General features: G+C 34.4%; 2 protein-coding genes across 2 annotated transcripts; both read right to left on the reverse strand.

Moving 5' to 3' along the window:
* Window positions 1–257: 257 nt before the first annotated feature.
* MMD1 (RING/FYVE/PHD zinc finger superfamily protein) lies at window positions 258–3,391 on the reverse strand. The gene is made up of 3 exons (XM_085708859.1): window positions 2,964–3,391; window positions 2,096–2,339; window positions 258–2,002 (listed from the first exon to the last, which is right to left on the reverse strand). The coding sequence occupies exons 1-3, from the start codon at window positions 3,328–3,330 to the stop codon at window positions 391–393; spliced, it is 2,223 nt and encodes a 740-aa protein (XP_085564985.1). The 5' UTR covers window positions 3,331–3,391; the 3' UTR covers window positions 258–390.
* A 3,083-nt stretch (window positions 3,392–6,474) lies between these two features.
* Window positions 6,475–7,564, reverse strand: LOC146923747 (uncharacterized). The gene is made up of 2 exons (XM_085711765.1): window positions 7,504–7,564; window positions 6,475–7,422 (listed from the first exon to the last, which is right to left on the reverse strand). Exons 1-2 carry the CDS (start codon window positions 7,562–7,564, stop codon window positions 6,605–6,607), a joined length of 879 nt encoding a protein of 292 aa, XP_085567891.1. The 3' UTR covers window positions 6,475–6,604.
* Window positions 7,565–10,728: the final 3,164 nt, after the last annotated feature.

Raw genomic sequence — 10,728 nt, forward strand, 5'->3', positions numbered from 1 at the left:
GAGGAGACAAATCCAACTGCTACAAGAAACTTTAAACACACAACTAGCCCTATTGGAAGACAACAAATCCAGTTAGAAATTATGAATATTCGCAATAAGATTTAATTGACTCACAAATATTTTGCCTCAATTTCCATATTGCATTTTCATATGAATCTTAAAGAATACAGTTATTCCTTCAACTGCAAAAGTTCTTAAGGAATTCCCTTATTCCTTCAACTGCAAAAGTAATACATTTTGCCAAAAACCAAGAATTGAAAAAATGATCATTACAGCATTTAATCAGCTACCAAAAAACTGTGTACTATATTATGTTTACAAAAAATTGAGTTTACAAGTTTTTAAACCAACAACAAGGTATTGTACTATATTATGTATTCAATGAATCATTCAATATCCATAACCGTACTCGAGCAAATGAGTAGGCTCAGGTGAAACAAGATAAGAATCAGCATAATCTACCATACCAAAGCTGCTAGATTCAATCCTTGGTGGCATAAGTGAATCACAGCATACAGAACAAACAAACAAAGGTGGAACTGTCTCAGAATCATCTATTCCACAACATCTTGTATGCTGCCACACTTCACAAATATCACAAGCCACCATTCTCTCACCATCATCATCTTGTGCTCCACACTCACACCTCACTTTCCAATTATCACTTCCTCCTTGATATTTCAATGGAGTACACAAATCAATGCCAATTCCCCTTACAGAAAGCTTCACACCAGATTCAATCTGTCCAAAAATCACTTCTTCATCTTCTACATCCATCAATTCTTTGATATCTGTCACTATCAGTCTTTCAGCTATGCAATATGTGTCCCTTAATGCAGCCTCAGCAGTTTGCTTTAGGTCTCTAACTGTTGCATGTAATGGAACAGTTACAATCTCACCACAAGATGGCCCTTTTAAATCCGACTTCTTCTCGACGAAATTTGGTTTCAAATGGCAAATAAATGTCAAAACATGTTCCATTTCATCTCTCAATTTCCACTCTTTCACAAAGTGTCTGCAGTCAAGAATTGTTTGAACTGCTAATTCCACTGCCTCTGAATCCGGATAACCCAACAACACATTCTTGTAAAGATAAAGTACATCACTGTAAACATCATTACCAGACACCGAAGATGATGATGATGATAACGTTGATGACTCGACTTGAGGTTTATCTGCAATTGTCACTACACCATATTCCATTTCAGGTGCTTGGTGCCCTTTTCTGAGCTCATCAATTGTATATTCAAGGATCCTTGAGGAAGAGTTAACCGTGCGGCGAACTACATAGTTTCCAACAATCACATTGTTAAGTGATTTCAGCACATAATCAAGTAAACCAGTATCACCAATGTGAAGCCTAGCTGCATCCCTCACATCTTGTCTTGTCATTCCACTAGAGCCTGGTTTCATAGCTTTGTCCTCTTTTAATGCTTCCACAATCACTTGAGCTGCAAACTCTAGTCTCCTTGTTGGCCACCTACTATCCATATTAGCTACTGCAGTGCTGAATTTCTTATACCTAGCTGATTTTTCCTTCATTGTGAAATTTGATCTACTACTTGAAAGTGCAGGTTTGGTTGCCTTTTTTGAGATAAACGCTGAAGTATCACAAGAAGGTGAATCAGTATCAGAAACAGCATTAGGAGAAGAACAAGTGACTGTCATTTTCGACACTGGTCGACGGGACTTGACAGTGAGCATGAATCTTAGAAGCTCTCTTATTGTGATGATATGAGTTTCACTCATATCTCTATAGAAACGAATCATTTGCTTGACATCTTTGTGGTACTTTGTCTTACTCAGATCTCTTACAATATCATCAAGAACTAATGAACCAAGAGTTTCAATAGCTTCATTATAGTTTTGTTCTGTCACACCAAAGCTTCCACGGCAAAAACCATAACCCCACCTACCAAACCAAGAGTGACCATAAGCAACACCATGAAGTAAGCGAAGATCCATTGACCTTTTCCTTGAAGCATCTTCAACTGCAATGTACCTACATTAAACAATGTAGCCAGATAAACATACCAGAAATGCAACTATATACTACATACTATATTCTATAACTAGTATGAATGATTTTTATTACCTTGCTCTAAGATTGGTGCAAATTCTGTCCCATAGATCCATGATTTCTCTCCCACTGAGAAATTTGGAACCACCTTCAATGCCATTAAGACATACCAAATGGCCATAACCATTGCAATGAATCACACCATGTAATAGATGACTCTGATCATCAAGAGCTTCTTCATTTAAGGGTTTATGCCACCCATCATCCATTGGGATTATAAAATGGTACCTTCTCTTTGATACAAAATGTCCACTCCAACCTATCAATCATAAACATAACCAAATCATATACCAGTATCAATATCAGCAAAAACCCATTTCAGTTTCTAAATTAATTACAGACCCAAAAATCCAAATGACAAAATTCAAGTTAAAGTAGTACAAATCATACACTTTTAACTAACCCTTTTCATAACAAATCAACATTCTTGGACCATTTTCACACACAAATCACAAGCTAAATCTACATCATAATAGAAAAGGGAAAAAAATCCAAAATTTGCATTTGGTAATTATTTCATATGTACATTAAATTCAAGCATACCCAATTCAGAAAACAAACTGAATAATCCAAAATTGGCATTTGGGAAACAATCACATTATTATCAAAAGACCTTAATCAAGACAACAAAATACCAATTTTTTCAAGAATCTGAAAAAGACCCAAAATTCAACCATTCAAACATACCCTAATTCAGAAAACAAACTGAAAAATCAAATTTTTTTTTTTTTTGCAAAATTGAACCGATCCAATTAAGAGAAACTGATAAAGAAGCAAAATTCAATCATGCCCAATTCAGAAAACGAACAAAAAAGTCAAAATTCATGCAAAACTAAACAAACCCATAACAAGAAACACTAAAAATCAGAACTTGAAAACGAACCTACACAACGGCAATGATCACAGAAAGGATGAGAAGAGTTATAAACTTCTTCTTCAAGAGCATAGAAAGGAACCATTAGATTCTTCTTTTCATGAATCAGAAAAGTGCACCAAAGAGGATTCCCCATAACCGAATAGTCTTCAAGCTCGCCAGCTTCTTGAAGAAAAAGTCGAACGTTTTCGCGGAACGGACCTGAAGGTGAAATTGGGCAACCAGGGTCAGCGAAAGATTGTAGCGGGAAAATTTTCGTCCATCGTTTTCGCTTCTTTGAAGCGTCGATGATGGAGAATGACATGGTGGGTTGTTGTTGATGATGGAAAAGATTGAAGAATTGATCGATTCTCTCTCTTTCATGTGAAGCTTCCATTGTTGGAAACAGAGCTCAATGCAGAGAGAGAGAGAGAGAGAGAGAGAGAGAGAGAGAGAGAGAGAGAGAGAGAGAGAGAGAGAGAGAGAGAGATTTAACAGAAAACTGAAAATGAAACTGATTCGGTTAAGCTTGTTGAAGATGAATTGAAATCTGTGTTTTACGCGCGAAGAAACGTTGAAAACCGTTAGGGGTATAAGTGTCCTTTCAGTATGTTTTGAAAAACTGATTAATAGAGGGAAAATGGGGGAATGGGAAATGGTTATTTCATTTTTTTTTTAAATTGATAAGTTGAGATGAAAAAAAAAGGATGATTAACTTATTTTGGTCCCTACTACATGCTACCTCACTAGATTATTTTGGTATTCCCCTTTTCTAATTATAGGAATAATATTGAAGTGAAAATCATTTTTTTTTCAATTTAATAAAAATTTTTTTTTTGATCTTTATCTTAATTACCTAGAAAAATGCTAAATATCACAAAAATGTAATATCTCGAAGCCATCACGATAAGTGTTTTGAGTTAAATAACACCACTTCTGAACTGTTTCCACCAAATTCGAAATTAAAGTCAATCAAACAGTGTTGATATTAAGTTTTGTTTAACCTAAACATGTGCGCTTCACGAGATTTCACAAAATATCATTCATTCTATATAGCATGACTCTTGCTACCCGTTCAAAGTTCTAACCAGACACCTTCCAAAGTCATATTACAAATTATGGTTTTCAAATATTTTGTTTGAAGTTATTCTTATTTTAAAATAATTTTATGAACACAACATGGAATAGACTCATAAACTTAAAGATTAATTGTAGTAGTTTGCACAAAATCACTCTTAAACCCAACACATGAACAGTAATCAAGTTTTATCCGACGAAGGAAAGTCTAATATCTTAACCCCAACAACCATAAATAATACACACTAAAGAATGTCAGGTGAGAGATTATGGAAACAATATTCACTAAAATCTTTAAATCAAGCTCAAAAATAACATTCTCAATACAATAATCGCTTATCCATTGTATATCATTGCACATGCAATGAGCTTATCATTAAGGCAGACTCAACCTATTACCAGTGGCGGAGCCACGTTGGCCTCTATGCATTGCAGGCTTGTGCCCCCACTAAATTTTGAATCCCAATTCTGATATAGTGACCAAAGTGTAATTTATGTTACTTGTGGTGTAGATTTTAGAACACTTTCGTTCAAACTGGTATTGGCTATATAATTTATTCACATCTATAAATTGATAAAACTATGAATTGCTTCAAACTTTTATGCAACTTTTTTTGTGTGTGTTATGTTTAAGAATAAAACTATGTTTTATATTAGTCCTTTTGATTTTTAAATCAGTGATCTTTAGTTAGTTAATTTAATCCTTATATATATTTTTCACTAACCAATTTGGTCTATATACAATTAATATAAAAAGAAACATTTGAAAATGTACTCATAGTTTTGATTTTGCATCAAATATTTTAGTGATAACACATCACATATTTAGAGACCCAATTAAATGACTACTCTAAATCGGTATCGATCCTCCTACAAAATTAAAACAGGGTTTCCAAATTATTTAAGATGATGGCTCTGCTACAAATTTACATATATAGTGCACCCACTATTCAAAGTTTCTGGCTACGCCACTGCCAATTACCAAACTTGGATATCTTTACTTGAATGAGTTATGATACATAGACACCCTTAGGTGACAGTACACATATTGACACCCCCACAAAAATTTGACACATAGCCACGTGGACCCCGCACAAGCACTTTCTCTTTCCTCTCCTCTTCTATCTTCACAGTGCATGGGGTGTACAAGAGTGTATGGCAATAAAGGGTGTCTATGTAACATTTTCCACTTGAATAAAGTTACCATGCTCATCACGTAAACGCATGTCAAAGCCAAATCCATAATCACTAAAAGCAGCATCAACATTGTATTTTCAACATGCCATGTCTGATTTACTAAAGTTGGAAATTGTAGCTACTATCAACGTACTATATATTGGATGAAGATGATAAACTCATATTAATTGGTTATTGATAATATGTGATTAATGTTACAGATTTCACAGCCTAAGACGAGAAACCTTTTCTTGTGATTGTAGGACTACCAAAACTTTGTGACATATATTTGTAGGGCATACAACTACAAGGGAAGGTTGAATAAAGATGCTTGTAGATCACTTTCAAGTTTCAACAAAAACTTGTTATGATGCAAAAATCAACTGCTTTAATCCTGTTTGGCATGACATGTAGATGAAGCAAAAGCTGACCTTACTTACCACTATAGTCACCAAATTAAGAAGTGAATTAATCCCTATGAAAATGAAGTTGGGGTGCATTTTTTGGTCTGTTTCGTGTGGAAGTGTAAATGATCATAATAGAACTTGTTGATTTGTTCCTACGTTTAAAAGACTCCTTTGTGTGTGCACACATATAATATAGGTTTAACTAATATGAATGGACTTCTACTATTTCAATTTTTTGAAACCGAGTTGAATGTAAAAATTTTATTTTAGCCGATTTTTACAGTGAGAGTCGGACCTCCACTTGATTTCGACAAACTTGAGTGACTTGAGCAAAAAATTACTTCTAGAAATAAAAGCTACAAATTTAACTTCAAGTTAGAGGACAATAAAAAATAATTCTATAACATGCCCTATAAAAAGAGCAGAAGAAGAAAAGGAGAGGAAAATATTGTGCAATCACAAAGTATTAAGGATACGAGAAAGGATTCAAAAGGTGTATTATCAGTCATTAAGATGATAGAGACCGTACAACTTTGGAGAGTAGGTGCAAAATTGGGAAATTTTTTTTTTATGCCCTAGTTGAAACCAAAAAATCCAAAAATGCCCTAGTTGAAACAAAAATACCAAAACTGCCCTACTTTTTCAGAGTTGACTGGTATGTCACAAGTTGGACTTGCGACCTACCTATGTCACAGTTCCGACTTGCGACATACCCCCTATGTCACAAGAGGCAATGGCGACATGCAAGCCTCTCAAATTTTGAAATTTTTTTGTCCTTATTATATGTCACAAGTGGGACTTGTGACATATTTATTTATTTGCTTTTTCGTTTTTTTCTATTTATTTAATAGAATTACTTTTAAAAATTTTAAAAAAAATAATTCAAATAAATATTTATGATTTAAGATGACACATTTAAAGGTACAATACATTTAAACGAAGAACAAATATTTAATATTTAATTTAATAAAATACAAACCAAATACAATTAAAAAAAATATGCATAGATTGCTACTGATGTTCAGTATTAATGCAATTTTTTCGGGAATGACCGGTCATCCTACAAATGCCGCATTTTCTCCCCTCATTTTCCACAACGTCCATCTCGGTCCTAATGCGAGTAATTGGGGGACGACCTTTCTTAGCTCTACGCATCGCTGAATCGGGAACCACCTTTGAGCCTACATAAGTTGGCCAATACTGTTGGTGGTGAACCACATCGAAATGGATATTGTATACAGAGTATACACATTCATTCGTAAATTTATGATCAACAAATGTTTTATAGTCGTAGCTAAAACTAGAACATGCGGCAATGACATGTGAGCATGGTAGGTGTAACGCCCTGAATTTTCCACAGTCGCACCATTTACTTCGCAGGTCGACCTTGTATTCTCCCATCGGCAATCCTTCTCTATGGTCGATAGTTTCACGGACGGAGAAAGTATACCTATCTCGGTCGAACTGAGTGACACTGTGACTGTTGGATTTGATGACCTCTGCCTTCAGAAACTTCATGATGTTTTCTGAGAATGGTTCCCCGAAATTTACCCTTGCCGATGCCTCGTGTCCTCTTTTAGCAAACAAGGCCCCCAACCTGTAGTAGGAGGCTTTCACAATAGCTGTGATTGGGAGTCCGCGAATACCTTTATACACGTTATTTTGCGACTCTACTAGGTTGCTCGTCATGTGGCCCCATCGTCGACCATCATCATGTGATTGAGTCCACTTTTCGACGGGAATGTTGTCGACCCAAGCTAATGCTTGTCGATCTGCTCTTGCAATTTCATTGCGGTAGTAATTGAACGTGGGGATATTCATGGCATATCCTGCATTGTTTGAAATAAAAGTTAGATATGTCCACGCTAAAGAAAACATATGATTTAGAAGGAAAGATATTTGATTTTTACCCATGCAGGTAACTTTCTTCCTAAGTTCTCCATCCTTTATTGCTCGCATAAAGTTCTCCATCCTTTATTGCTCGCATAAAGTTTTGTGCAATGTGTCGGAAAGATATTTGATATTTTAACTATATCTTTTCTTTTATGGTAGTTTGAATGGAGGCCGTATAGAGAATTTCGACACCGCCAACCACGAGACTTTTGGGATTGTACAGCAAGCACTTATCTGATATGTTTTGACAAAGTCGAGTGGCATCCGGCGAATAGGGTAAAGCTCCAGTTTGGCTTACCACAAGATATACCAGAACCACCTGTGGACATGCGGATATAGCACAAATTGGACAAACGGTTCAAGAAATTTTATGAAGACATTGAATCGCAATTTCCAGAAGCGTGTGCCCATTGGAACAGTCGAAGAGCATATACTTTACCTCGCGTGCAAAGGAGAACGCTACTCCCTAGTGATGATTATATCAATTGGTATACAACTGTGTGCAATCCAAACTTAAGGATTGATTATCATGATGATCATCCACAAGAGGTGGCAGAACAGGAATTTGACGTGGAATCAGAGCCGGAGTTTGTTTCAGACCCAGAACCAGAGAACAACAACAACATACCACCGTCACCGAGCTTCTTCTCAGGACTTGATCAACGATTTACCGATCCATCCAACTACCAAACAACCACCGACCCAACAACACTAGCACCACAAACTTCCGACTTCGCTTTTCTTGATCTCAACACCCCACTGCACCAAATTATCGCACCACCACCATACACAACACCTAGAGATCATTATCCACCAAGCATTGGGTCATCTTACACGAATGATTACATGTCAACATATGCTTACAATGATCTAAACCAACCTGGAACATCCTACACAAATAACCCCCAAGCCAACAACCAAAACTTCAACAACCAAATGTACAGCAACCCACACTACAACTACCCACCAACACCAACTGACCTATATCCCCAATTCACACCGGGTCCCGAATTTAATTTTTCAATTTCTCCTGCAAATGACGCCGAGTTTGGTCAATCGTCATTGGGCCGTTTATCATTGAATTCCATTGAAGAGAATCAATTTCTCAATACAACATGGCCTAGCAGGGAAGACGATGTTTCGTTGACGCTTGGTCAAAGTAGTCAAGTGCACAACGACGAAACTGACGATCAACCAATTCATCGTCAAAGATCTCGGCGTCAAATTATTCCTCCCGCTCCAACTCGACATAATGCAGCAAGAAATGCTGCCGCACCATGGTGTGGAACGGGACCACGACCACCTAATGCCCGAAGAAGAAATAATTAAATGTATTGTATTTTTTTTGGTCAAAAATGTATTGTACTTTTAAATGTGTAATATTAATAAATAATAAATATTTTCCTTAAAAAAAATAATCTTAAATATTTATTTCAATTATTTTTTAAAAAAATTTTAAAACTAATTCTATTAAATTAATAGAAAAAATGAAAAAGTAAATAAATAAATATGTCACAAGTCCCACTTGTGACATATAATAAGGACAAAAAAATTGCAAAATTTGAGAGAGGGGTATGTCGCAATTCGGTCTTGTGACATAGGGGGTATGTCGCAAGTTGGAACTGTGACATAGGTAGGTCGCAAGTCCAACTTGTGACATACCAGTCAACTCTGAAAAAGTAGGGCAGTTTTGGTATTTTTGTTTCAAGTAGGGCACTTTTTGATTTTTTTGTTTCAACTAGGGCATATAAAAAAAAATGTCCAATTTTGCGAATGGGTTAACGCCAAAAACAAAATATTCAATTTTGTCACATATATATTCTTAATATTTTGCTGGCTTTGTTGAATTTTCCACTCATATATAGTGTGTTCCAACAACTTTAAAACATATTCAGTCCCATCACTCACACCGTTGAAATTCTAAAAAAAAAAAAAAAAAAATCTTTTTATAGAAATTATTTTGATACACGAGTTTGACGGAAGAGTGTGAAGAGTTTTCAACAACTTGGTCATCACTGAAGAAATTTCATGCAAGTTGCTACATAGGACCTCTTTTATTAAGAAGAAATTTCAATTCAACATAACTATTTTATATCTTGGGTTAATTATGTTTTTGGTCCCTATAAAATGGCGACCTTCTAAGTTTAGTTCTTACTTAATTTTAATAGCTTTTTTAATCCCTACAAAACAAAATTTACTTATAATTTTAGTCCCTGCTAAAATAAATTTTGTTTAATTATCCTTAAACTCTTAAATTTTTTAACGATTCTTTTTATACAAGTTTAGAACACTATGAAAGGTTCATTTACTAAAATCTATAATTTTTTAACATGAAATAAATTAAATATGAATTTTTTAAAACGATAAAAGTTTAAGATATAAGTAACAAAAATATGGACGTAGAAATCAAATTTTTGCGATATTTTTTTCGGAGGACCTTTTAATAACGTTCTTAACATGCCTGTAAAAAATTGTTGAAAAACTTAAGAGTTTAAGCATAAATTAAACAAATTTGGATTGAGTAAGGACTAATATTGAGTGCAGAAATTTTTTGTAGGGATTAAAAATGCTATTAAAATTAAGTAAGGACTAAACTTACAAGCTCGCAATTTTGTAGGGACCAAAAACATAGTCAACCCTTATATCTTTAACCTACATTTTGATGATAAAACTAGAATATTCTTTTCCTTTCACTTTTTTTTTATTAGAAATTAGAAAAACTTTTACTTATAGATGTAGAAAAATGAACTGCAATTATAGAACTATAAAATTGAGAGGTTTAATAATTATACACTAACATTATTATAAATCCAGATTTATTATAATATATGCACAGAGATATCTTAAAATAAATATAACTGAATGTCTGTATAAAATTAATATATTTAACCATTTTATGTTGATGTATAGTGATTAAATTCAAAATGTGTATAACACAAAAAAATAGTTGAGTGCATGAATGTGGAAATATATAAAAAGTTGTCTCCTCTTATTGCTTCAATTATTTCTGTTTGACAACAACATGCAATGGTCAATTTCTTAACAACATGCAAGCACAAGGAATCTTCCATATTACTACCTTGCTTAGCACGTTAGAGACTTTTCATGGCAATAATTGTCCAAGATATAAACTCCCACTATAAATTTAGTACTCTACCATACCATGGTTAATTATATGACCAATAAACTTAAATTCTACATCCACTTTGATATTTGAAATTAATTTTTCCATGAATATCATC

Source organism: Medicago sativa, chromosome 5 (assembly GCF_051527215.1).
Source record: "Medicago sativa cultivar Bolivia chromosome 5, Bolivia_mono, whole genome shotgun sequence".
In the NCBI taxonomy this organism is placed as follows: Eukaryota; Viridiplantae; Streptophyta; class Magnoliopsida; order Fabales; family Fabaceae; genus Medicago; species Medicago sativa.